This window comes from Oncorhynchus nerka, linkage group LG2 (assembly GCF_034236695.1).
Source record: "Oncorhynchus nerka isolate Pitt River linkage group LG2, Oner_Uvic_2.0, whole genome shotgun sequence".
NCBI classification, from domain to species: domain Eukaryota; kingdom Metazoa; phylum Chordata; class Actinopteri; order Salmoniformes; family Salmonidae; genus Oncorhynchus; species Oncorhynchus nerka.
The window spans coordinates 79,280,426-79,304,311 of NC_088397.1; the positions used below are offsets into that span (position 1 = coordinate 79,280,426).

Sequence of the window (23,886 nt, forward strand, 5' to 3'; positions counted from 1 at the left end):
GTGATTGACTTGGAGTTACATTGTGTTGTTTAAGTGTTCCCTTTATTTTTTTGAGCAGTGTATTTTAGATGCAAAAAAATACTTTACATAATGAGCTCACCGACATCGAGGTCAACATAGAACTGGGTTGTTTCTGGCTCCACTTGTAATCCTGTAACCGACCAGACGGGGACAGTCTTGGTCTGTGGCTTGTGATTGTGGTTACCATAGTTCCCAGCGCAGCGTTTTCATTCACACCCACAGCTACGCAGGATCTGTAGACTGGGTCATGTTCATTCACCTGAGTCACTTGAGAGTAGCTGGGATGGGCATGGTAGCTGGGCAAAATGGTGTTGTGGAAAATGGTAAAGGAGGGGAGTGGACACACACAAAGGAGTATGAAAGAGAAGAGAGAACAGTTGAGACACAGGGGACAGTAGGACTGTACTGAAGACACTATAAGAGGCTGCTGCCACTCGGACCGATGTCATTGACGTCCAGAACAGAGACTGTGATGGTTGCCTTGGAACTGACCATGTGGACGATGGGGTTGCAGGTCACCGCCAATAGACAGGTCTGACTCAAAGAGGGGCAGGACTCCATGACCACATTATAGGTGGTTTTGATGATGTCCCTGTCCCTGGATTCACAGAATCTAGTTCAATCCAGTACAGGCTTAACTGAATGACAACAGAGACAAAATGTAACATGGAATTTGATTGAATAGTTTGGGGTATGTATGGCCTCATCTCCGAGGAATGCTCATCAGAGCCAGATGTGGATGACAGGTTGCTGGGCAGCTGGTGTCACTACTTCCGCCGAAGTCGGTTCCTCTCCTTGTTCGGGCTGCGTTCGACGGTCGACGTCACCAATATTCTAGCAATCGCTGATCCACCTTTCATTTTCCATTTGTTTTGTCCTGTTTTCACGCACACCTGGTTTACATTCCCTCATTACTTGATGTGCATATAACCCTCTGTTCCCCCTAAGTCTGTGTGTGGAATTGTTTGTTGTAAATTGTTTGTGCACTTCAGACTGGTTTGCGACGGGTTATTTCAACCCGTATTTTGTTGTTCTGGGTGCAGTTTGTATTGCCTCATTAAACTGCTCCGGGAGTTACCCATTTCTGCTTTCCTGCGCCTGACTTTCCTGCAGACAGTTACGCACCTCTTACAGCTGGCATCGAAAAAAATGATTTGATGAAACATTGAATTAGGTTTTTACTGCTATAGCCCATAGAAACGCTTTGAATAACACATTCATAAACAGACAGTCAGAAAATGTACAATAAGGAAAAAGGTGTCTGTCCTATATCTGAGAGATATAAGAAAAATATTTGTTTTTTGTTTGGCCACTTTATTTTTAGCACATTTTACCCCATATTTTACAGCCTAGTCCTGGTTACCGTTAGACAAATTAGAGCAGATCATTATTCATGTTCCTGAGAGTCTACCCTTTCGATATTGGTGACATATTAGTTTGTAGCTCCAACGGTTCAGTCTGGACAGTCTGTTTTGTGGAAGACCTCTTTGAAATGAGGACATCTGCGAAAGAGAGTTCAGACAAAGCTTGTGGATGTCATAGAGCTAAACAATCGACACTGTCGTGTTCGCGAGAGTCTCCCCTTTCAATATTGGTGACATATTAGTTTGTAGCTCACACTTTTCAGGTTTTAAAGACAATTTCATGACAATTTTCCTGTCCTGATGCTCTCATGTGTCGAAAAAGGACGCTTTCACAAATCTCATGTTATTGGAATAGGCGCAAACTTTATATCGGCGGAGAAATAGGATTGAGCGGCATCCATTACAAGATAAAGTTATGTCAATCTCTAGCCTTAACACACGGGGAGCTATTCAATATTCAAAATATCCACTCTAGGGGGTGTGATATGCTTACTGTGACGAGCCATTCAGACCAGCCTTCCTGATTGAACTTATGCAAACTACATGACCCTGACTATCAACACTCAATGGAAAGTATAGTTCAAATTACAACTGGATTTGATGTTGTTGACCCTGCATGATGTGTTCTTAACGTTGATGTTCTGTGCTGTTATAGAGTGGCCACATTGCACAGGATTAAATGATGAATAAAAAGGAGGGATAGGACATGCTTACCTTATTTCACTCAGTAACATCACGCGTGGACAGAAGTGAGGTTGTTACTCTGGTTGATGGTAAAGCCTAAGGTGTAGTTGGAAGGACTATGTAGTCGTATGTCAGCACAGACATTTGACACAACATGAACACTTGTGACCAAAGCGAATGGCCCACTATTCTCCTGGATAGAAACGAACTGGCATTGCTTCCTGGAAGGAAAGAAGATGGGGGAATCGGGAGGCAGCAATGGAATGAGAGATTAATTGGGGCCGGCAGGTAGCCTAGTGGTTAGGGTGTTGAACTAATAACCGAAAGGTTGCAAGATCGAATCCTCGAGCTGACAAGGTAAAAATCTGTTGTTCTGGCCCTGAACAAGGCAGTTAACCCACTGTTCCCCAGTAGGCCATCATTGACTTGCCTAGTTAAATAAAGGTCAAATAAAATTATGAGAGATTGCCATGACTAATGCAGGCACTTTATCTCTTGATCTCCATTTCTCTGATATCAGCAGTATGTTGTATTCACAACTATCACTAGATTAGTGAAAGACAAAAGAACACTTGCTCTCTCCCTAGATATGGTTCCTGCACAAACACAGGGCTCTGTGGCATTAACAGTCAGAAAACAGGTTTGTTTGAGCTATGACAGAGACAATTGATCCAACCCAACCTCAGGTTTTGTATTGGATTTACTGTACTGTAAAATAATCAGTAACCAGGAAAATGTAGCTCAGTTGCAGTTGAGAAACCACAGTTGGAAACAGACTTTCTTTAATTTCAAAATGACAATGTTTATCAACACTGGCTTTTGAACTGTAGAATGAAAGAAAACACATCGAACACACCACCATCCTCAGCAGACATACAGAGATCTTTCCACTGGCTGTCTTGACTGTTCTGCCTAGACAGTGACAAGCCAACACAGCCTCTATGAGTAAAGCCCTGTCTTATCAGAACAGTCTCTTAAAAATGTCTGGGATCTGTGAATTTTTTCTCTTAACTCACTGAGCCTCTCTCCTAATCCTTCTGTCTCTGTTCACCTAAAGCACAGGCAGATGAAAACTACCAAGTGAAGGCTGTTGTATAGTCAATTGAACTTACAGCCAAGTAGAGTTGCAAAGCTACCTTTAATTTAGCAAATTTACTGGAATTGTTGGTAATTTAGATTTGAATAACATAACAAAAATGTGTATTCATATATATAGTATTCCCTTTTATATCTGTGTCCATATTGTCCATTTGTTTCTTGTGGTTTCTTGTGGACCATATGGTTTAAGAGAAAATAGCCAAAATAATGGGAAAAAAACATCTAATCAACATGGCATTATTTTCATTGAACTCTGCAACTCTTCCAACTATTGACTTTTTTCACAACTGCCACCAGTTTGGCGCCACAAATTTTACAACATAGACATTGACACAGTAAAATAAATACGTGTGTCAAAAAATATATAAAGGATATTTCATGCTGAAACCCTCATATTAAACACTAATGGTATTTATTAAGTTAATGGGATATATTTTGGTTAAAGTTAGAGTTTTGTCATTGCAATGTTATTTTTTAAATAATCTTATTTGATTATCTAATATATTCTACATGTGGTAAGGATACACAGAGGGACATATATAATTACAGACCCTGTGGTTGTAAAGAGTACACTAATAATCAGGAAGCAAGTACAGGGAGTGAATTTAATGAATAAACAAACATGGAACAAAACAAGAAACACAAGTAGTGTACAAACATATAAAGAGAACCAGAGTCAATAATGCTAAGGGGATTGACAGATATAGGGGAGTTAATCAGGAAGATGGTGGAGTCCAGGTGATTGTCATGAGGCGCAGGTGCGCATAATGATGGTGGCAGGTGTGCGTAATGATGACACAATTGGAGTAAACCGATGGTGGCAGGTGTATGTAACTGGCGGGAATAAACGTGACAGTACCCCCTCCCTGACGCCGAACTTCGCCAACCAGAGGAACGGCCTGAGGACCAGGCCAGTCGCTTCTGCTGACTCGCGGGAACCTACAGAGCCGGCTGAGGCGAGGCAGCCTGAAGAGCTGGCTGAGGCGCAGGGAGCCTGGCGAGCCGGTCAGAGGCGGTCAGAGGGCACGGAGCCTGGCCAGCGAGGCGCGGGGAGCCTGGCCAGCCGGTTGTGGCGCGTGGCCAACTGGTTGTGGCCTGGAAGCCTGACGATCCTGCCGAGGCAGGCATCTCCGGTTGCTTCGCAGCGGCACATGGAACTGACCTCACCAGTAGGGAAGCAAGTACAGGGAGTGAATTTAATAAATAAACAAGCATGGAACAAAACAAGAAACACAAGTAGCGTACAGACATGAAACATACAAACAGAACCAATAACGCCTGAGGAAAGAACCAAAGGGAGTGACAGATATAGGGGAGGTAATCAGAAAGGTGATGGAGTCCAGGGGAGTCTCAAGAGGCGCAGGTGCGCGTGACTATGGTGGCAGGTGTGAGTAATGATGACACAGACGTCGAGCGGGAGTAAACGTGACAGTGGTAATCTGAAGTAACCAAAAAGGCAACTAGATGTCATCTGACAAAATCCCCCTTCACATAACGTAAAAGTTACCAAAATTCTGTTAGTTTACTGGAACTTTGAAAGTTTCCAGTAATACTCTATACCCTCCCATCGCAACCCTCCCGCCATGTTAGCATACTGCAGCAGCAGCCTAAAATCATTCAGCACTATGGATAGCTCTTAACCACTGCAATGTTCATTCAATGCTCTAAAGAGCTTAGCAGTGCTTTGTGTTTCTTTCTTTGAAGACACTGTGGTGAACAGTGAGTGGTTGTTGTTGGCAACCATTTCAGTCAGGTAGGCAGTCAGGGAGTCATTCAGGCAGTCAGTCAGTCATTCAGGCAGTCAGTCAGGCAATCAGTCAGTCTGGCAGGCAGTCACACCTGCTCCCTCTCTGGCACTCAAGGGCGCCAGGCTGCCCATCATTACGCACACCTGTCATCATAATTACGCGCATCGGCACTCATTGGACTCACCTGGACTCCTTCACTTTGTTGATTGCCCCTTCTATATCTGTCTGTTCCTCAGCTTGTTCCCCGTGTCAGCATTATTGTCGTTGTGTTTTCCCCTGTCCAGACGCTGCCTTTGTTTGTTTCTTGTCCATTGTTAATTAAATGTTCACTCCCTGTACTTGCTTCTCGTCTCCCGGCGCCTGTCCTCACACAGGCAGAGAGCAAGGAAACAGTACAGTGGATGACAAATAAATAACTACGAGAGATTCTTGATTTTCTCTTTATTATTTTTCCTGATTGGAAAGAAATTGCAGGGTCAATATTTTCATTAATCACATTACATGACGCACCAAAATGTTACTCTATCTGTTTACAGGAATACACTGAATAGAACACAAGGTTTCACAATGGATACACAACTGACGTTTCGCCCATTGCACTTACAACAGTGAATGACTTGAGTTAGACTTTTTCTGTTGCATTTTCAATTAGCTTTTTCCTCTTATTTCAATCTCTTTTTAAAAAATGGATCATTTCTCATCAACTTTGAAACCTCCCGATAGAATGACAATAGAACGCCTGGATAAACTTTTACCATGTAGGTATTTCTCCTTGTTTTACAGACACAATATGTATAGAAACTCTACACAGACCGAATATGTATCTGAATACAAGTTTATTCCAATGTTGCCAACAGTCAATACGAGCCAGCCAGATACACTATGCTCATTTCATCATTATATTCATAATCATGATATTTAATTACAATAAATATTATTTTATACACAAAAGCACAAAAGTTGGCAGCAAGTACGGTGTGGGAATGCACAAGACGACCGTACTATGAACTCAAACGCTGTACAGAAGAATCCATCTGTATTTACAGTGAGAATGTGTGTTTGTGTGTCTGTCTGTCTGTCCATTTGGACAGCTACAGTCAGTGAAGGCTGTCTGGTCTCATGCTTCTCTTATCAACCACAACGTCTCCGTAAAGATGGTGAGCTCGCAGCTATCTATACCAAGGTCCCTCTTTGGATTCATCCTGCACTCTCATTTATATTATTACCGTGAGATAACACATTTGTTTTACCTCTCCTTGAAATCAATAACACATATGCTATTGGTGTTATATTTCTGTCTTTACATACCAGTCAGGCTTGTGCTTTAATTATAACATGCCCTGATTGGATGAATGATTGACTTGGGCTCAGCAGAATGTTGTGTTTCTCTGACCTGATTGACAGTACTGTGGTACCCTCTAGATTCCCTCTAGACTAGCCTTGGATATGGAAGGTTCAGTGGTCCACTGATTGAGTTCTAGACTGTTCATTTAAGTGTGAATCCTAACTTCAACTTAAAATGCAATGCATGACTAGGTTAGGATTTTTAGGTTAGGATTTCTCCCATTTGTTCCTCCAACTACTAATGATACCTTGATGTTGTTCTTTGTATGCAACTTTTAGTGGCTTCAAAGCACATCAAGTTGTTTCCCTCATAATCTATTACTACATGATGCCATTCCTAATGCAGAGAGACATAAGGAACCATTCTATTTGTTGTACAGTCTGATCAACCAATCAGATACCTGAAATGAATCCTCCACCCTTCAGGTTATATACTGACAGCCGATGCGCACACTGAATGACATTTTATAATGAGAATTCCTGACCAACCGCCTCACAGGTTTGTAAAGCAGCACGGACTGGACAGCTGAACACGCCATGGCACAGTGGGGCCCTGGTCAAGCCACACACACACCAGGACTGAATGAGAGCATACAAACAGCCGGACAAAGCCAAGCAAATCATGCTTCAAGCATTAAGATGGACATTCATGACTGACAGTCTACACAGTCAACCCTTTGGCAACAAGTCCCCCCATATGGGGAGTAATGGGGTACTATAAAACATGCCACGAAAATAAAAGTCTACATTCAATAGTTAAATATTCAGATCCATAAATACAATTAGCAAAGTACAAATATGTTCATAACGGTTTTTGATATCTTTCAGTTCACAATGTTGTTGGATTCTAGTGAGTAACATTGGTCATTATGGTATTAAACTTTGTTTTTTGTCTGTTCCAGTTTCAAAATGAATCATTGCATAGAACATTAATTATGATTGCTTCCAGCCACTCCTGCATGTGTGTTTGTTTGCTTGATCGCATGTATGTCTCTGTGTGAGTAAGTGTAAACATAGAGATTTAGGTGTGTATGTGTAGTTGTGCAACTCTCTCTGACATATTACTGATGTTTATCAACATGTTTCAGATATTCCCATCCATGAATTTAAACAACATTAACACCAATGTGCTGTATATCATTTTATGCATGCTATTGCTTTAAATCAACCAGAAGATTATTAACAAATGGAAGATAATAAATAAGAAAACAATAGACCATAAAATATAAATAGATTTACCAAACAAAAACATAAAAATTGAAGTCACATGAATATAAATGAATAAAAACACAAATTAATCATTTACATTATCAGTGTTCTCGATAGATTTATGTACATACAAAAGTATACAGTTGTGCAAAACGAAATTAAGAAAGGTATGACATGGACTTTTCAAAACATATGAGGTATACAAGTAAAAAATATGTACCGAATAAGGCTCTTCTTTTCAGAATAATATCAGGCAAAAATGATAAGAAATTAAACAAGATGAAAATACTTTATATATATATATAAAAAAAAAAAAGAAATCCCAAAGTGCTCTGGGATTGACAAGTGATGGCTTTGCGATGGCTAAAAGACAGCCATGGTCACGCTTGCTTGCGTTCCATCTGGTCCTCTCTCCTGTGTGGATCTCACACTCTATGGTGGGCACACTGGTAGCTTCTCCTCTCTTTATCCTACTCGTCTAGTAATGTCTGGTGAACCCTCTTCTGGACGTAGTGGTGAAAAAGTGTTAAGAAGATATGGGTTTCTTTTTTAATTATCATTGTGCGTGCATTCCAGTGTCCACATGTACATGTTGCATTCTGTAGACATCATATCATCACAACATGTGGAGGAGAAATAAAAACACATTCAAAGAAAGGGTCATCGTTCCCTGGAATGTAGAGATCATAGAAACCAAGCATTCAAGTGGTTCATAACCAGGGCATTGTTTGTTTGTTTGTCTGTCGCCGTTTGTTTGTCTTGCCTTCTCCAGTGTAGTAGTTAGTGTCATAGTTGGCAGAGGTCTCTTTGGTACTAGTAAAACCTATGAGCTGTGTATCTATCTCCCTCCTCCACTGTGTTATAATGGTGATGGTGTTATAAGGCCCTCTGACCACAAAAGTGTGGAGTCGTGAATGATTCTGGTCAGATGTGGACTCCTCAGAGTCTGCATTACAAATGCCACCCTATTCCCTATATAGTGCACTACTTTTGACCAGATGTGACATTTCCTTCTACAATGGCTCCCATCTGGCCTTGTCTTACAATCACAGAACCACAGCAAGTGATGGGAGAGCTCTGATGAAACTCAGTGTGCTCTCCAAGATGACAGAGATTTAGGTGAAGAAGCAGCATCCTCCGTTGTTGTCCTTCTGAGCTGAGTGATGCGGAAGCCAAGCCTACGGTGTGACAGCTCCCTGTTCTGTTCCTGGATCAGGTGTTATTTCTCTCAGTAAGCAGAGAGACAAACAGGGAGGTGAGACAGACAGGATTGTATCTTCATTCCCTCTCCTACGGGAGCTGTGAGGTAGGCTCTCGTTGGCATTCTGCTGGTGCATCTGAAAACATGAAGTCAAAGTTTGGTGTCTCTCACCTAGAGATAATTTTTACTGAATTTAGTAAAACCTGGGGATTTTGGGAAAGTTACCGGAATTTTAAAACCCTACGAGATCAATATACACAGAATTTATACGGTATGTGTTGCATTAGGATCCAATGTCACAGACATTTGAATAATATGACAAAATACAGTACACAGAGACAGAGGTCTGCATAACGCATCACCGGGGGCAAACTACCTGCCCTCCAGGACACCTACACCACCCGATGTCACAGGAAGGCCATAAAGATCATCAAGGACAGCAACCACCCGAGCAACTGCCTGTTCACCCCGCTATCATCCAGAAGGCGAGGTCAGTACAGGTGCATCAAAGCTGGGACCGAGAGACTGAAAAACAGCTTCTATCTCAAGGCCATCAGACTGTTAAGCAGCCACCACTAACATTGAGTGGCTGCTGCCAACACACTGACTCAACTCCAGTTTAATAATGGGAATTGATGGGAAATGATGTAAAATATATCACTAGCCACTTTAAACAATGCTACCTAATATAATGTTTACATACCCTACATTATTAATCTCATATGTATACGTATATACTGTACTCTATATCATCTACTGCATCCTTATGTAATACATGTATCACTAGCCACTTTAACTATGCCACTTTGTTTACATACTCATCTCATATGTATATACTGCACTCAATACCATCTACTGTATCTTGCCCATGCCGCTCTGTACCATCACTCATTCATATATCTTTATGTACATATTCTTTATCCCCTTACACTTGTGTCTATAAGGTAGTAGTTTTGGAATTGTTAGCTAGATTACTTGTTGGTTATTACTGCATTGTCGGAACTAGAAGCACAAGCATTTCGCTACACTCGCACTAACATCTGCTAACCATGTGTATGTGACAAATACAATTTGATTTGACTGTAAAATGTGTGCATTATTGTCTCATAGTTAGTGCTGAAAGATTTCAGGACATGATTACACCTACAGGGGGAAGAGGAGAGCTGTAGTACTGTACTGCTTGAGGGATAACTACCTACATGTGCACACACACCTACACACAGAGACACAAGGACACACACAATTCCATTCTCATTCCTTACACATGGCTCAGCAGAGCAGAATTCCCTAGAGAGAGAAGGAGAAAGAGACAGGGATAGAGAGCGAGAAATAGAAATAGAGACTGATAAAAAAAGAAAGAGATATTGAGAGAGAGAAAAGAACCACTGAGCCAGAGATTATGCACCCTGGAGGGTTACCCAGTGGCCAACACCCTAGTGCCAGGCTGTAATTACCATGGGAACCAATCCCACACCCATATCCCAGTCAATTCTGTGAAAATTCTCTATAATAAATGTTTTCTTAAAAAAAGTAATATTGATATGAGATCAATGTAGTACAGCATCTAAACTTTGAAAGCTCTGCATTTTAAAATAGGGCTATAAATACAATCTCTGCAATATGACTGATTAGAAAGGTTTGACTGTACTGTAGCTAATTTACTGAGTTCTGTAACCTTCTCGTCACAGACTAGATACACTATACCTCCTGTGACTGTATAGCAATAGGCCACATCCACCACGAGCCGACACCTCATTAAAACAGACCACATCCCCTATCTAAGACCTCACAACGGTCCCAAGACGGCCACGGTGAGTGCTTCCAGTTCCACTACATGTCACTATGTCCCAAGCCCCTCCACCAGGGCGGTGGCAGCCAATCAGAGCCCTGCTGGGATTGTCAGTAATCCTCAGGGCTGAGTAGGCTTACCTGTTGGTCAGAGAGGCACTGAGAAGGTTTTATCTCTAGATCCCTGCACTGGATCTCTCACCCCTACCACACACATCCCCTCACCCCCTTCACACACACTAGAGATGTGAGGAACCCGGCGTCATGGCCTATGATATCAAACAAAGAGTCAACCCAACCTAGGCAGACCCTATAATAACTGCACTAGCACAATGACAGACACAGTAGTGTTCATAGGTAGAAAGCGGGGCCCAAATAGCATCATGTGACAGGCATGATGTGTTTTAAATGGAGTCCCAATAAAAATGCATTCAAATCTGTTGTGTTTAGAAAACAATTTAACTGTGCTGCTTTCTGTGTTAGCCCATTCTACAATGTAATGAGGGATTTTTTATAGTGTATTGAGTCATCATTCTGTGGGCCCCAGTTTGTGTGTGTGCGTGCGTGCGTGCGCGTGTGTGAGTGTGCATGTAATCCCACGGCTAGTCTGCTTATCCATTGGCTAATTTGATTTTTTCTACCCAATTTCATGGTATCCAATTGGTAGTAGTTACAGTCTTGTCTCATTGCTGCAACTCCCGTACGGACTCGGGAGAGGCGAAGATCGAAAGCCATGCGTCCTCCGAAACACAACCCAACCTAGCCGCACTACTTTTTGACCCAACGCACATCCAACCCGGAAGCCAGCCGCACCAATGTGTCGGAGGAAACACTGTACACCTGGCGACTGGTCAGCGTGCACTGCGCCTGGCCCGCAACAGGAGTTGCTAGTGCGCGATGAGACAAGGATATACCTGCCGGCCAAACCCTCCCTAACCAGGACGACGCTGGGACAATTGTGCGTCGCCCCATGCACCTCTGGTGGCACAGCGATGCAGTGCCTTAGACCACTGCGCCACCCGGGAGGCCCTCCATTGGCTACTCATGCTTCTACATGATGCAGACATGGATCTATATTAATCTATGCAAATATCAATCTGCTACAACGCTTCATCCATTCATCCACCTCAGTGTGGGGCTGTTGCCCAAATGGCACCAAATGGCACATTGAAGATGCAACCTCTGTATCCTTAACTGCATTAAACTTAACTATTGATGATAGTATTAATACTTTGAGGGGTGAGCATTTAACTTCGAAAAAGATGAACGCTATTTAAATATTTAATCTACACTCATATACATCATGAAAATATGAAGAGTAAAGTGCAGATTATCACAAATATGGTCAACATTTTTCTCCAACGACAAGACACACCGCCCCCCAATGTGTCCAATGTGTAAAGACATGTATTCATTTCATGAGATACTCACTGATGCACTCAGGTACCCTCCTCCTCCTTCTCCGCTTCATTGTGATAGTGAAATGTATAAAATGCGGAAAACAGTTTCATAGATTTTTCTAGTACCAAGCCTCCAATCCCCCTCCATCGTAACTCCTCATACCCTGCAAGACAAACACAAGCTTCCCCTCACACCTGGGACTTCCACAACACACAAACAAAGTGTCAACTACTTCAACCTTACATCTATGAAAAATCACAAAGAAATCCATTGCATTTACCCTCCTTTCTTCCATTCACCAAAATGAAGTGAACTTCTTCCCGAGGCCAGAAATAGCTGTGTAAAAGAGATAGAGAATAGATGGGGTGAGAGGGAAAAAATATTTAGTACAGTATAGAAAGTTAGGACATGAGTCCTTTTCACAGAATATCATATTTAGTACAGTATAGAACGTTAGGACATTAGTCATTTTCACAGAATATCATATTTAGTACAGTATAGAACGTTAATATATTAGTACTTTTCACAGAATATTGTGTAGAAGGGGTGTATATAAAATAAAGGGTCCATTTTGTATTATGTTCTATCACTAAGAAAGAACATCAACGACTGTCACACACGCACCCCATACAGAAGAAAAGTAATTGTTAAACAGTAATTCCTTCCACATCAGACTCTGTATGCGTCCCAAATGGCACCCTACTCCCTATATGGTGCACTTCTTTTGATCAGGATCCATAGGTAGTGCCCTATATGGAAATAGGGTGCCATTCCCAGTGTTCAGGTTCTCAGGGCTTTACCATCTCCCAGTTTCCCCGCCTGTTCAGCTGCGCCTCCCGCCCCTCCCAGGATATTGGTGAGAACGTTGACGCCCTCTGCTGGGGGCTGACCTGCCACTGCAATGCCGATCCCACCAGGCCGGCTACCTATCCCTCCAGGGGGGGTTGCTTTAGAGCCTGCAGAGGAACAACAACCGCACTATCAGATGGCACTGTTTGGGTAGTATATACTTTTCTGTTTGAGTAGTATGTCGTTCTCTGTTTGGGTAGCATGTCGTTCTCTGTTTAGGTAGCATGTCGTTCTCTGTTTGGGTAGCATGTCGTTCTCTGTTTGGGTAGCATGTCGTTCTCTGTTTGGGTAGCATGTCGTTCTCTGTTTGGGTAGCATGTCGTTCTCTGTTTGGGTAGCATGTCGTTCTCTGTTTGGGTAGCATGTCGTTCTCAGTTTGGGTAGCATGTCGTTCTCTGTTTGGGTAGCACGTCGTCGTTCTCTGTTTGGGTAGCACGTCGTCGTTCTCTGTTTGGGTAGCACGTCGTCGTTCTCTGTTTGGGTAGCACGTCGTCGTTCTCTGTTTGGGTAGCACGTCGTCGTTCTCTGTTTGGGTAGCACGTCGTCGTTCTCTGTTTGGGTAGCACGTCGTCGTTCTCTGTTTGGGTAGCACGCCAGTCTCTGTTTGGGTAGCACGCCAGTCTCTGTTTGGGTAGCACGCCAGTCTCTGTTTGGGTAGCACGCCAGTCTCTGTTTGGGTAGCACGCCAGTCTCTGTTTGGGTAGCACGCCAGTCTCTGTTTGGGTAGCACGCCAGTCTTTGTTTGGGTAGCACGCCAGTCTCTGTTTGGGTAGCACGCCAGTCTCTGTTTGGGTAGCACGCCAGTCTCTGTTTGGGTAGCACGCCAGTCTCTGTTTGGGTAGCATGTCATTCTCTGTTTGGGTAGCATGTCATTCTCTGTTTGGGTAGCATGTTATTCTCTGTTTAGGTAGCATGTCATGTCTGTTTGGGTAGCATGTCATTCTCTGTTTAGGTAGTATGTCATGTCTGTTTGGGTAGCATGTCATTCTCTGTTTAGGTAGTATGTCATTCTCTGTTTGGGTAGCATGTCATTTCTGTTTGGGTAGCATGTCATTCTCTGTTTGGGTAGTATGTCATGTCTGTTTGGGTAGCATGTCATTTCTGTTTGGGTAGCATGTCATTCTCTGTTTAGGTAGTATGTCATTCTCTGTTTGGGTAGCATGTCATTCTCTGTTTGGGTAGTATGTCATTCTCTGTTTTGGTTTGAGAGAGTCTAAAGACAGTAATGTATTAATGAGGTGTTAGACTGCGAGGGAGGTGTCAGTCTCACCGATGCCTGTGAGGGGTGGTGTAGCTGTCTTGGGTGGCTGTGCTGCTGCTGCCCCCCCAATCGTTGCTGCAGGTTTCATCCCCCCAATAGCTGCTGCAGGTGTGGCAGAAGTCACCTTTTGCAGAACAGAAAGAGTGGGGAACAAAATTGTTACTGTCCAGCTGTTCACCAATGTCATGACGTTGGCCTGGGGGGTAGGTTTATGACAGTCATAAATACCTCTTCCCCCCTTTTTCCTCTCTCTACCCTACTGAGGTTACATTTGCAAAACCCTTGGTTAACATAGAGATTCTGGGAACATCAGAAGGTGGGGGGAAATTAACTTTATTTTGGTAATCCGACCAATGGAACATATGCGGTGGTACTTAATGAATATGATGTCAGTTCGGTTGTCATCTGAGACATTCTCATCAATGATAAGAGGACAAACTCTACAGTGGAAAGTCTACACATCAGAGTTATCGGATTCACATGGAATTGTTGTTCAATTTAAATGTTTGAATATGAAATTATTCATGATGAGATGAAATGTGATTTTAGCTTCTAAAATGTGAGATTTGGGTTTTCATAAGATTGAGCAGAGCCCTATCAGTGGCCCGCCCCTGTGAAGGGACATGGGCTATAAAACTTTTCAAACACGCCCTCCTCTCCCTTCCTATATAAGCCCTTGACGACAATATAACCTCCTGTTCCGAGGATGTAGGACGACGGTCCTATGTCAGAATGGTTCAGATAATAACTATAGAACGAAGCCAAAATCAGCGTGAGCTTTGGTTGCGAATGGTATGAACTTTTAACTCTTACTCACTACAGAAGTGATACCTCCTAGCCGTTGAGTTAGCAACAGCAGATGCAACGAGGGTTAGGAAGGAACAGACAGAGTATCCCGTCTATCACCCAAGGACTTTACTAAAGCGTATCCAATTGACAACCAGAGACATTCTTCAAAGGACTCGGTTTGGCAACACGGCCTTCCATCTACCACCAACCTACCGAAGCGCAGCTCAGAGTAAATATTTATTGCATTTTCCTTTTCCAAATGGGCAGTAATTTAGAATGCATCAGATACTGTATTTACAATAGCACAGCTTCTCCCTGTGTCCCTCAGTCTTCCCGCTCTATCACTCAAATTCAGCCCTTTTCATTTGTGTAACAAGCTGTCATATCTGTTCTGCCCGCTAGGGACGTTTTCCTTTATGACGTAATTTGTAATCAAGTTATGATTTAATTATGTGTATGTGTAATTCTGTGTGATTAGTTAGGTATTTAGTAAATAAATAATTAAACCCAATTTTGTATTGCTGATTCAACTTGTTAGCCAGGGTTCGTGCAGATAACCAAGAATTTACAACTTTCAGATGAGACTGAATTAAGATGACAATTAATATTGACTGCTATTGATGTAAAATATTACTAGGTCTTTAAGAGTTTATTCAGAAGATAACAGCTCTATAAATATTATTTTGTGGTGCCCGACTCTCTAGTTAATTACATTTACATGATTAGCTCAATCAGGTTATATTAATTACGGAGAAATTATTTTATAGAATAGCATGTCATATCACTTAATCCGGCATAACCAAAGACACGACACCAAGAAGTGACAAATAAGAGGGGAAAATGACATAGGCCCAGTAATTTCATGAGTATTGCCAGGATACACAATTCAATTTATCTTGAAATACCAAACCCATCTCAGGTGTACTCACGGCTGTGGTTGTTGGCTGGCCTGCGGTAGGTCCGGCTGGCTGCCGGCCTTGTGCCGGAGTCTGGCCAGGTTTAGCCTGCTGTTGTGCCGGCCCTGGTCCTGCTATGGGTCCTGGGCCTGCAGTGACTGGAGTGGCCTGAGGGCCCCCGGCTATGGTCTGGGAAGGCTGGCTCTGCTGTGGAGGCTGCTGCTGCTGGGTACGTTGCTGCTGCTGGGCCGGTTGGCCCCCGTCTGGCCCTTGGGATCCAGGTTGTCTGCCTGACAGGGGCTGTTGCTGCTGCCCGCCTGGACCCCCCTGGGGCTGTTGTTGCTGCCCGCCTGGACCCCCCTGGGGCTGTTGCTGCTGCCCGCCTGGACCCCCCTGGGGCTGTTGCTGCTGCCCGCCTGGACTCCCCTGGGGCTGTTGCTGCTGCCCGCCTGGACCCCCCTGGGGCTGTTGCCCCAGACCCTGCTTGGCCCCTGCAGAAGGAACCCCTTCCTGTCTCCTGGAGGACGAGCCTGGCGGCTTCTGACCCCTGCCACTGGTGCCCTCGCGGTGGTGGCCGGAGGCCGGGTCACGAGAGGAGTAGTCTCCAGAGTCCCGGTCCCGGTAGCCATCCCGGGAGGAGCGTGGTTCCGAGCCTCCCCTCTTCTGGGTGGAGGAGGATCCACGGCCCTCAGAGCGGGCGGATTGGTCTTTGGGGTGTGTTCTGGAGGAGCGGCTGGACGTCCGAGGCTCCTCGCCGGAGTGGCGGGAAGAGGAATGCCTCCCCGAGCTGCCGCCGCTGCTGCCTTGGTGACCACGGTGGTCGCGGGATGATGAGGTGGACGAGGGGTGGCGAGGTTGGTTGTTGTACTCGTCCTGAGGCCACAGGTCCTGTTCTTCAGGAGGCTCATCATAGTCATGGTAGGTGTGCTTCACGTTGGCGCCGGTCTGTTGTCTACCAGTGGAGATGTGCCCTGCGCTCCCATGGTGTCTGGAGCGGTTGGAGCGAGCCTCCCTTGGCTTCTCAAACCAGTCTGTCTCCTCCTGACCCAGATGATAGGCTTTTTGAACAACAAAGATTATCATCAGTCAGTTTACTTTTGCTTAATGATGTGTAGAGAGGACAAGGAGAGAGAGACATACAGTCTGAACTGAAGCCACGCAGACGAAAAACAAAAAGACGGGCCCAAAGTCTCAAAAACATGGAAAGTCTTTCAAAGTCAAACAAAAAACAGCAAACAACAAAATCACAAAAAAGAAAATGTTTCAGCAGGCAAAACGAAAAAAAGAAAACAGGCATATGCGGTTTCATGCATTGGGCACAACATTCACAGTCACAAAACAGAAGAAGCCATCATGCTACTCTGAAGAATCTTGGCATGCAGACTATTTCCAGCAGACAGAAAGACAGAGGAGGTCAGGCAGTTAGTGGCATTCAGCACCAGTTACCTTCACTGTCCGACACAGCAGCGTGCTGATCGTCTACGAGATATGGGTCATCTGGCTTGTACACGTGGCTCCTGGGCAGGTCCTTCATGTGGTGGTCCTGGACATCCGGCAGGGAGTGGCTGGAGCCATACTGGTTCCTCACGTCATGGGGGTCCACTGGTACCCCTGTGCCACCTCGTCCGACCCCCACAGGCTTCCCCACGGGGCTGAGTGGGCTCTCCTCCTCTGAGTTATGGGTGCGCAGTCCGGGCCGTCCACCACCGCCTCTCTGAGACCGCTCCATGGCTTCCCTCTCGTAGGACTTGCTCCTGGAGGAGTCCCTGGAGGAGATCTTGTCCATGCCATAGCCAGTAGACCGGGACCTCCCCGAGCCGTACATCCGGTCCTCTTCTTCCAGGGCTTCCCGGCTTCCCGGGTGGCCACCATAGTACTTCCGCTGGTCATAGCCGCTCTTCTTCACCCCGGACCGAGACACCACAGTGCAGCTGCCGCCGGTGGAGGTGGTCATGGTGTAAGAGGCCAGGTCGGACTCCACGTCCCGTGCCTCCTCGATGGGGGAGAACTTGGAGATCTTCTGCTCCATGCCCTGCTTTCTGTGCTTGCTGCGCTTACCGGAGGAGACAACTGCGGGAGCCAGGTTCTTGGATGGGTGTTTCTGGGTCCCCGGTCGTGTTGTGCTGGGGTGTTTATTATAGTCGTCATAGTAATAAGAAGATCCCCCACCACCTATAGTGGTGCTGGTCCGGGGGTCCACAGAGCCCTGCTGGTGGTAGCCTGTGGGGCCTGCAGACATGTACGGGTCCACAGGCTCATTGCCATAGCCAGTTGGGTGCGCAGGGCCATTCTCACCATAGCGTCCTGCAACAGGATGTCCCAGAACGTCAACAGACGAGCCTGTGTTCTCTTTGGTCAGCTCGCTGATGTCGTCGATCATGACATAGTTCCTGGGGATGTTCTGCTCCAGGTTTGCGGTGTAGAGGCCGTCTGCAGCGTAGGACGACGTGGGGCTATCCACACCGTGTGTCAGGCCTGGCTCCGGGGGGCGGTACTGCCCATAGGCATTGGGCATGGTGTTGGAGGCATAGACTGAGCCAAAGCCGGTGTCTGGAGCTGATGTGGCCACCGACACAGCAGGGTTACTGATCACCTCGTAGTTGGTGGGCAACTTCTGTTCCAGGTCAGCCAAGGAGGTCTGATGAGGCCTCTGGTGGACCGTGAGGATCTCAGCCTGCGGCAGGAAGGACATGCCCTGGCCAGAATATGGGCTCTGGCCTGGGTAGGGGAGGTTCTGGCCCGGGATAGAGGGGTTGGGAGGCTGGAAACCCTGGTGGCCATGCTGCTGCATGCCCAGGTCTGTCGGGTAGGAAGTCTGGCCGTAGCCCCCATGGGCTGGGTAGCTTGGCTGAGTCTGGTAGCCTGGGCCTTGGGGTGGGTGGGGCTGGAAGGTGCCTGGCTGGGGCTGGGAGGCTATAGGGTATTGAGGGGACTGGAAACCGATCTGTTGGTAAGCAGCGGTTGGCTGCTGTGTGGGCGTGGGCTGGCACTGTGGATACTGATAGGCCATGTAGGAGGAGGTGGGCGGGTACTGGGAGGCTGGGCCGAGGTCGTTGGGGAACTGGCTCAGCGGCGCCGTGCTGGGCCTCGTCAGCAGACCATTACCGTCGAACGTTCCCGTGGCTGCCACCATCCTCAGGTTATTGAGCTCGGTGTCTGACATGTAGTCGCGGGCGTCGCCCATGCAGCGCATGTAGGCCAGCTCCCTCCTCTCCCTCTCCTTCACCAGGGTCTCCTTGCGCTGATGGATGCCTAGTTCCAGGTACCGCAGCTTGGCGTCAATCTCCTTCTCCTCGTCCTCTAGCTCCTGTTGCTGCTTGCGGAGCTTGGTGGACTCTTGCTCCACGGCCTTCAGCTCGCTCAGCAGGCCGGCCTTGGTGACCCCCTGGGCAGGCCTGGGCAGCACCCTCTGGGGCTGCATCCCCGGGGAGCTGCTGTACATGTGGGACATGGCTGGGGTGACGATGGGGAGAGGGCTCTCCTCTGGAGGTGGGCTGGGTAGGGTCCTCTTCACCTTTCTCATCAGAGAGTTCTGCTGCTGCTGCAGGGTGGCCATCTGGAGAGAGAGGCAGAGAAACACCATCAGGATAACACTCACATAACATTGAACAGAATGCCTGCATGGAAATCAGACTAACTGCACTAAAGAAGATTCTAGTCCAGTCCCCTAATCTTCTCATTACACCTTGATTCCCCTATTCTAATCATTATACCTTGATTCCCCTATTCTTCTCATTACACCTTGATTCCCCTATTCTAATCAATATACCTTGATTCCCCTATTCTAATAAATATACCTTGATTCCCCTATTCTAATCAATATACCTTGATTCCCCTATTCTAATCAATATACCTTGATTCCCCTATTCTAATCAATATACCTTGATTCCCCTATTCTAATCAATATACCTTGATTCCCCTATTCTAATCAATATACCTTGATTCCCCTATTCTAATCAATATACCTTGATTCCCCTATTCTAATCAATATACCTTGATTCCCCTATTCTAATCAATATACCTTGATTCCCCTATTCTAATCAATATACCTTGATTCCCCTATTCTTCTCATTATACCTTGATTCCCCTATTCTAATCAATATACCTTGATTCCCCTATTCTAATCAATATACCTTGATTCCCCTATTCTAATCAATATACCTTGATTCCCATATTCTAATCAATATACCTTGATTCCCATATTCTAATCATTATACCTTGATTCCCCTATTCTAATCAATATACCTTGATTCCCCTATTCTAATCAATATACCTTGATTCCCCTATTCTAATCAATATACCTTGATTCCCATATTCTAATCATTATACCTTGATACTTTGTCATTTCTATAGCTTAATTCAGAAAATGGCAATGTTATAGACTAGTTTAGCATCAATGTAGCCCTTTCCTGCAATAAAATGACCTAGTGGCCTCATGCGTGGAATGTTATTAATATTTGTCATAATTTCATAATCAACATTATTTAAAAAAAAAAACAGTTTTTGTTATATTTCAGTCTGCTGTGACATATATAAAGTGTAATTTTGGGATGTAAACTCAAAATTGAATACATTTCTCTATATCTGACATGGTACAGATGTCTTCTTTAATTGAAGCCTATTACCATGTGAGGTGTATACTTTTGTTTCAGTAGATTTGTTTAAGACTACCAAGAAAACTCTGTGTGACCCTGATTTAGCTCACTGCAGTAAAATGAAGGTAAAATGTATAAATGATATGTTTAGATTTGTGTGGGTCCATTCAACAATACTTTCGTCATAAATAATATGTTTGTTATTAAAATGTACTCTGCAAAAGATGAGTGCTACAACCATGAAGAATGATGTCTAAGTGAGAGAGAATGGGCAACTTGGTAGCAATTCTCAGCATAAATAATTCATATGAATCATTTCTAGAGCATTAGAAGATTCTAATCATAACATAGTCATACACGTTATCATAAAAAATATTTAAAAAACGTCCTTCATCCTGATCACTTATCTAGAAAACGTATGCCAACAACAAACTAAAAGTAATGATAAACATTCAAACATGGCTAGATTTCTTCTTTCTACTTACAGTTTAGGAGTTGTGTAGACCCATAGTGAATGTATTAAGTATCCGTGAGAACGTCATTTTATTCAAATGTTGATGTATGGCCAGCACAAATAAAACAATAAATATATGTAAAAATCCTCTTATGATTCCTATGTGTGCCTGTTCATCGGACAGCCCTCACACTGAGTACAGAAGGATCTGACTTTACTTTGAACAGCTGCTAACATGCCGGAAGACAGCAGGGCTGTACCAGGATGCCTTCACATTATGTCTCCCCCTGGCATTTCTAAGGGCTTTGCCAGATATAGCAGGGAAAGAATAAAGGAGAAAGAAAGGAAGGGGGTGTGTTTACGCGTGTGTGTGTGTGTGTGAATGTGTGTGTGTGTGTGTGTGTGTGTGTGTGAGTGAGAGAGAGAGAGAGAGAGAGAGAGAGAGAGAGAGAGAGAGAAGAGACGGAGAGAAAAAGCAGACTGAAAAGGCAAAGGAGAAAAAAGAAAGGGATATCAGAGAAAGCTATGGAGTGAGAAAGAGAGAGGATGGTATAATGGAGTAGAGGGAAAGCTTGCCTAGTGCCTAGCATGGACAGCTGCTCTCCTGAGAACATTCTGTCGCGTCCTTCGATGCCAAACCCTGTGTGATGCATCTGTGCTCTCACACAAGACTATCTAGTCTATTCAGTATCACACTCTCTTCAGTACGTACTTTCTCTGCTCTCTACTGTATATAGCATAGTCATGAAAAAATGTCTCCTGTCTTGTTCTTTCCTTAATAACTTACACTAACTATTTATTTTCATATCAGGTCACATTATGATTTACTCTTTGTTAATGTGTAAGTTATTGAAGTGAAAGAGAAACAGTAATAATGTAACTTATTACATACCTGACTGTTGGAGAGGGCCTGCTGATGGTAAGGGGAGAACCTGTTCTTGGCAGGGTCTTCTGGGGTGGGGCTGAGGGGTTTGGGGTCCGACATGGAGCGCTGCACACTCTTGATAGGTCTGGGGAGGCTCTGGTGACGCTGAGGAGACTCTGCAGTGAAAGCTTTCTGCTGGGGCGTGACGTGCGCCTTGTTGAGCTTCTCCTGGGAGGCGAAGGTGGTTTCCAGCATCCGATGGGGCGACAGCGGGGACACAGGGGAGTACAGCACCTGGGGAGACTTGGGAGGCTGGCGAGACGGGGACTCGTTCTGCTGCTGGCTTTGGTAGTTGATTTCCAGAGGGTCGGGTTTCCTCCTTTCGAACTTAGCCACCCCTTGGGGAGGAGGTGGGGTGGAGCCCACCATCTGCATAGAGGTGGAATATGGGCTGATGGTGGTGGGGACGCTGAGCTGAGGAGCCACCACCCCCTGAGACTGGGCCTCCGGTTCTGTCTGACAGGCCAAGCTCTCACCCGTATGGGTTCTCTCTGGGGCAGAGATGTAGTGAAGCAGCTCCACCTTATTTGTCTCAGCCGCAGTGATGTGGATTGCAGGTGAGATCCTGCCCAACTGGTCGGCCTCAGTCTGGCATGAGGAGTCGTTGGTGGTCTGAATGGCTATGCTGGAGGAGGACACTTTGGCGGTTCCATCGGATTTGACCTCGCCGCTAGAGTCTGAATGTTTGGATAAGCGTGATCTCCTGCGCCTAACCGGTTGCTCCCAAGCTGCCTGATCCTCGTCGTCAGTCTGGACGCTGCAGTCGGCGATCCGCCTGGTTCTCCTGCCCCTGCGGTTCATGTACCTGTCCTCACCCTCTTCATCGTCCGTCTGCACGCAGCTATCTGCAATCCTCCTCACCAGCTCCTCCTCCGATCCATCCCTAAGACGAGGCATAGAGTTTTGCTTCTTCATGATCCTGGACCCCAACTGATTCTCACTGTTTTTCAAGGACATCTCAGAGGCAGAGCTTGGTATGGGCCTTTGGTTCACCATTGCTTGGACCACCTGCCCTTCCATGTGAGGTTGCCAGAACTGTACACTTTGGCCGTCCTGTTGAATCACCCTACCACTCTGGTCACAGATGATGAAACCTTGAGGAGTTTCCTCCTCCTCCTCCTCCTCCGACTACTACCCCTTGTATGGCACCTTGGGGGGTTATTCCTCCGACTACTACCCCTTGTATGGCACCTTGAGTGGAAGTGGCTGCAGCAGATGCTGCTGCAGATGCAGCGGCTGCTGCTGCGGCCGCAGCTGATGCCTCCACCACTGCAGTCTTCTGCCTCTTCTGCTCCTCCAACTGCTGCTGGAGCTGCTGCTGTAGCGACTGGATCTGGTCCAGTTGCATCCTCTGCTGGGATAGCTGTTCCCTCTGCATGACCAGCTGGGTCTCCCTCTCTGATTGTTGCTGATGCAGGACATGCTGTTTGATGGTCTGCAGCTCCTGAATCTCGCGCTGCACCAGCATTTGTTCTTTCTCCCTGTGCCTCTGGAGCTCCATGCGGTCTCGCTCTAGTTCCTCATGCAGGCGCATCTGCCGAAGTTTCTCCAGCTCCACGCGCTCTCGCTCCATCTGCAGCATCTGCTCCTGTTGCTGTCTCAAACGCTCCTCTACCTTCTCCAGCTCTGGGTCGACCGAAGTGGTGATGGTGGTGCTGGCTGCTGCAGTAGAAGCAATCTGGCGAATGGTCTGCAGATGGGGCTGCACTAGAGCCTGTGGAGCAGGCTGAGTTACAGGCTGGGACTGGGTTTGAGTCAGAAATGAAGCTTGAGTTTGAGTTGCTATTTGTTGTTGCATTTGAGATTGCATTTGTTGCTGTATTTGGGACTGTATTTGTTGCTGTATTTGGGACTGTATTTGTTGCTGTATTTGGGACTGTATTTGTTGCTGCATTTGGACTTGCATTTGAGTTTGAGTATGGGGGTGTGTCGTAACATTCTGCGCTTGGATTTGAGTTTGGGGGGTCTGTTGATTTGCAGGGACTACTGCAGACTGAATTGGCATTGCAGTAGTTTGTCCACCCATATGAGAAATTGGCTGGGCCAGTGGTAAGGTTGCAGCCGTGTGCACAGAGACGGCTGCAGAAGGCTTCCCAAGGTAGACAGGAGCTTCTTGGGTGGAGGTGCTCGTGGCAGGTACACTTCCAGGAACACCAGCCGTTGTAGGAAACTGGTTGGGAGGAGGGTAACCGTAATGTCCCTGTGTGGACAGAGGCATCTTTGGGGTCATATGAGGCAACCTGGTGAGGCTCGCCAGTG

General features: G+C 45.7%; 2 protein-coding genes across 2 annotated transcripts; both read right to left on the reverse strand.

Moving 5' to 3' along the window:
- Positions 1 to 5,358: 5,358 nt before the first annotated feature.
- On the reverse strand, positions 5,359 to 16,744 carry LOC115131736 (protein bassoon-like). The gene is made up of 6 exons (XM_029663690.2): positions 15,687 to 16,744; positions 13,978 to 14,092; positions 12,659 to 12,814; positions 12,139 to 12,194; positions 11,889 to 12,021; positions 5,359 to 8,805 (listed from the first exon to the last, which is right to left on the reverse strand). The coding sequence occupies exons 1-4, from the start codon at positions 16,734 to 16,736 to the stop codon at positions 12,154 to 12,156; spliced, it is 1,362 nt and encodes a 453-aa protein (XP_029519550.2). The 5' UTR covers positions 16,737 to 16,744; the 3' UTR covers positions 5,359 to 8,805; positions 11,889 to 12,021; positions 12,139 to 12,153.
- Positions 16,745 to 17,083: 339 nt separating this feature from the next.
- LOC135561430 (protein bassoon-like) lies at positions 17,084 to 22,710 on the reverse strand. The gene is made up of 2 exons (XM_065003151.1): positions 21,595 to 22,710; positions 17,084 to 19,209 (listed from the first exon to the last, which is right to left on the reverse strand). Exons 1-2 carry the CDS (start codon positions 22,645 to 22,647, stop codon positions 17,086 to 17,088), a joined length of 3,177 nt encoding a protein of 1,058 aa, XP_064859223.1. The 5' UTR covers positions 22,648 to 22,710; the 3' UTR covers positions 17,084 to 17,085.
- Between the last annotated feature and the right edge of the window lie 1,176 nt (positions 22,711 to 23,886).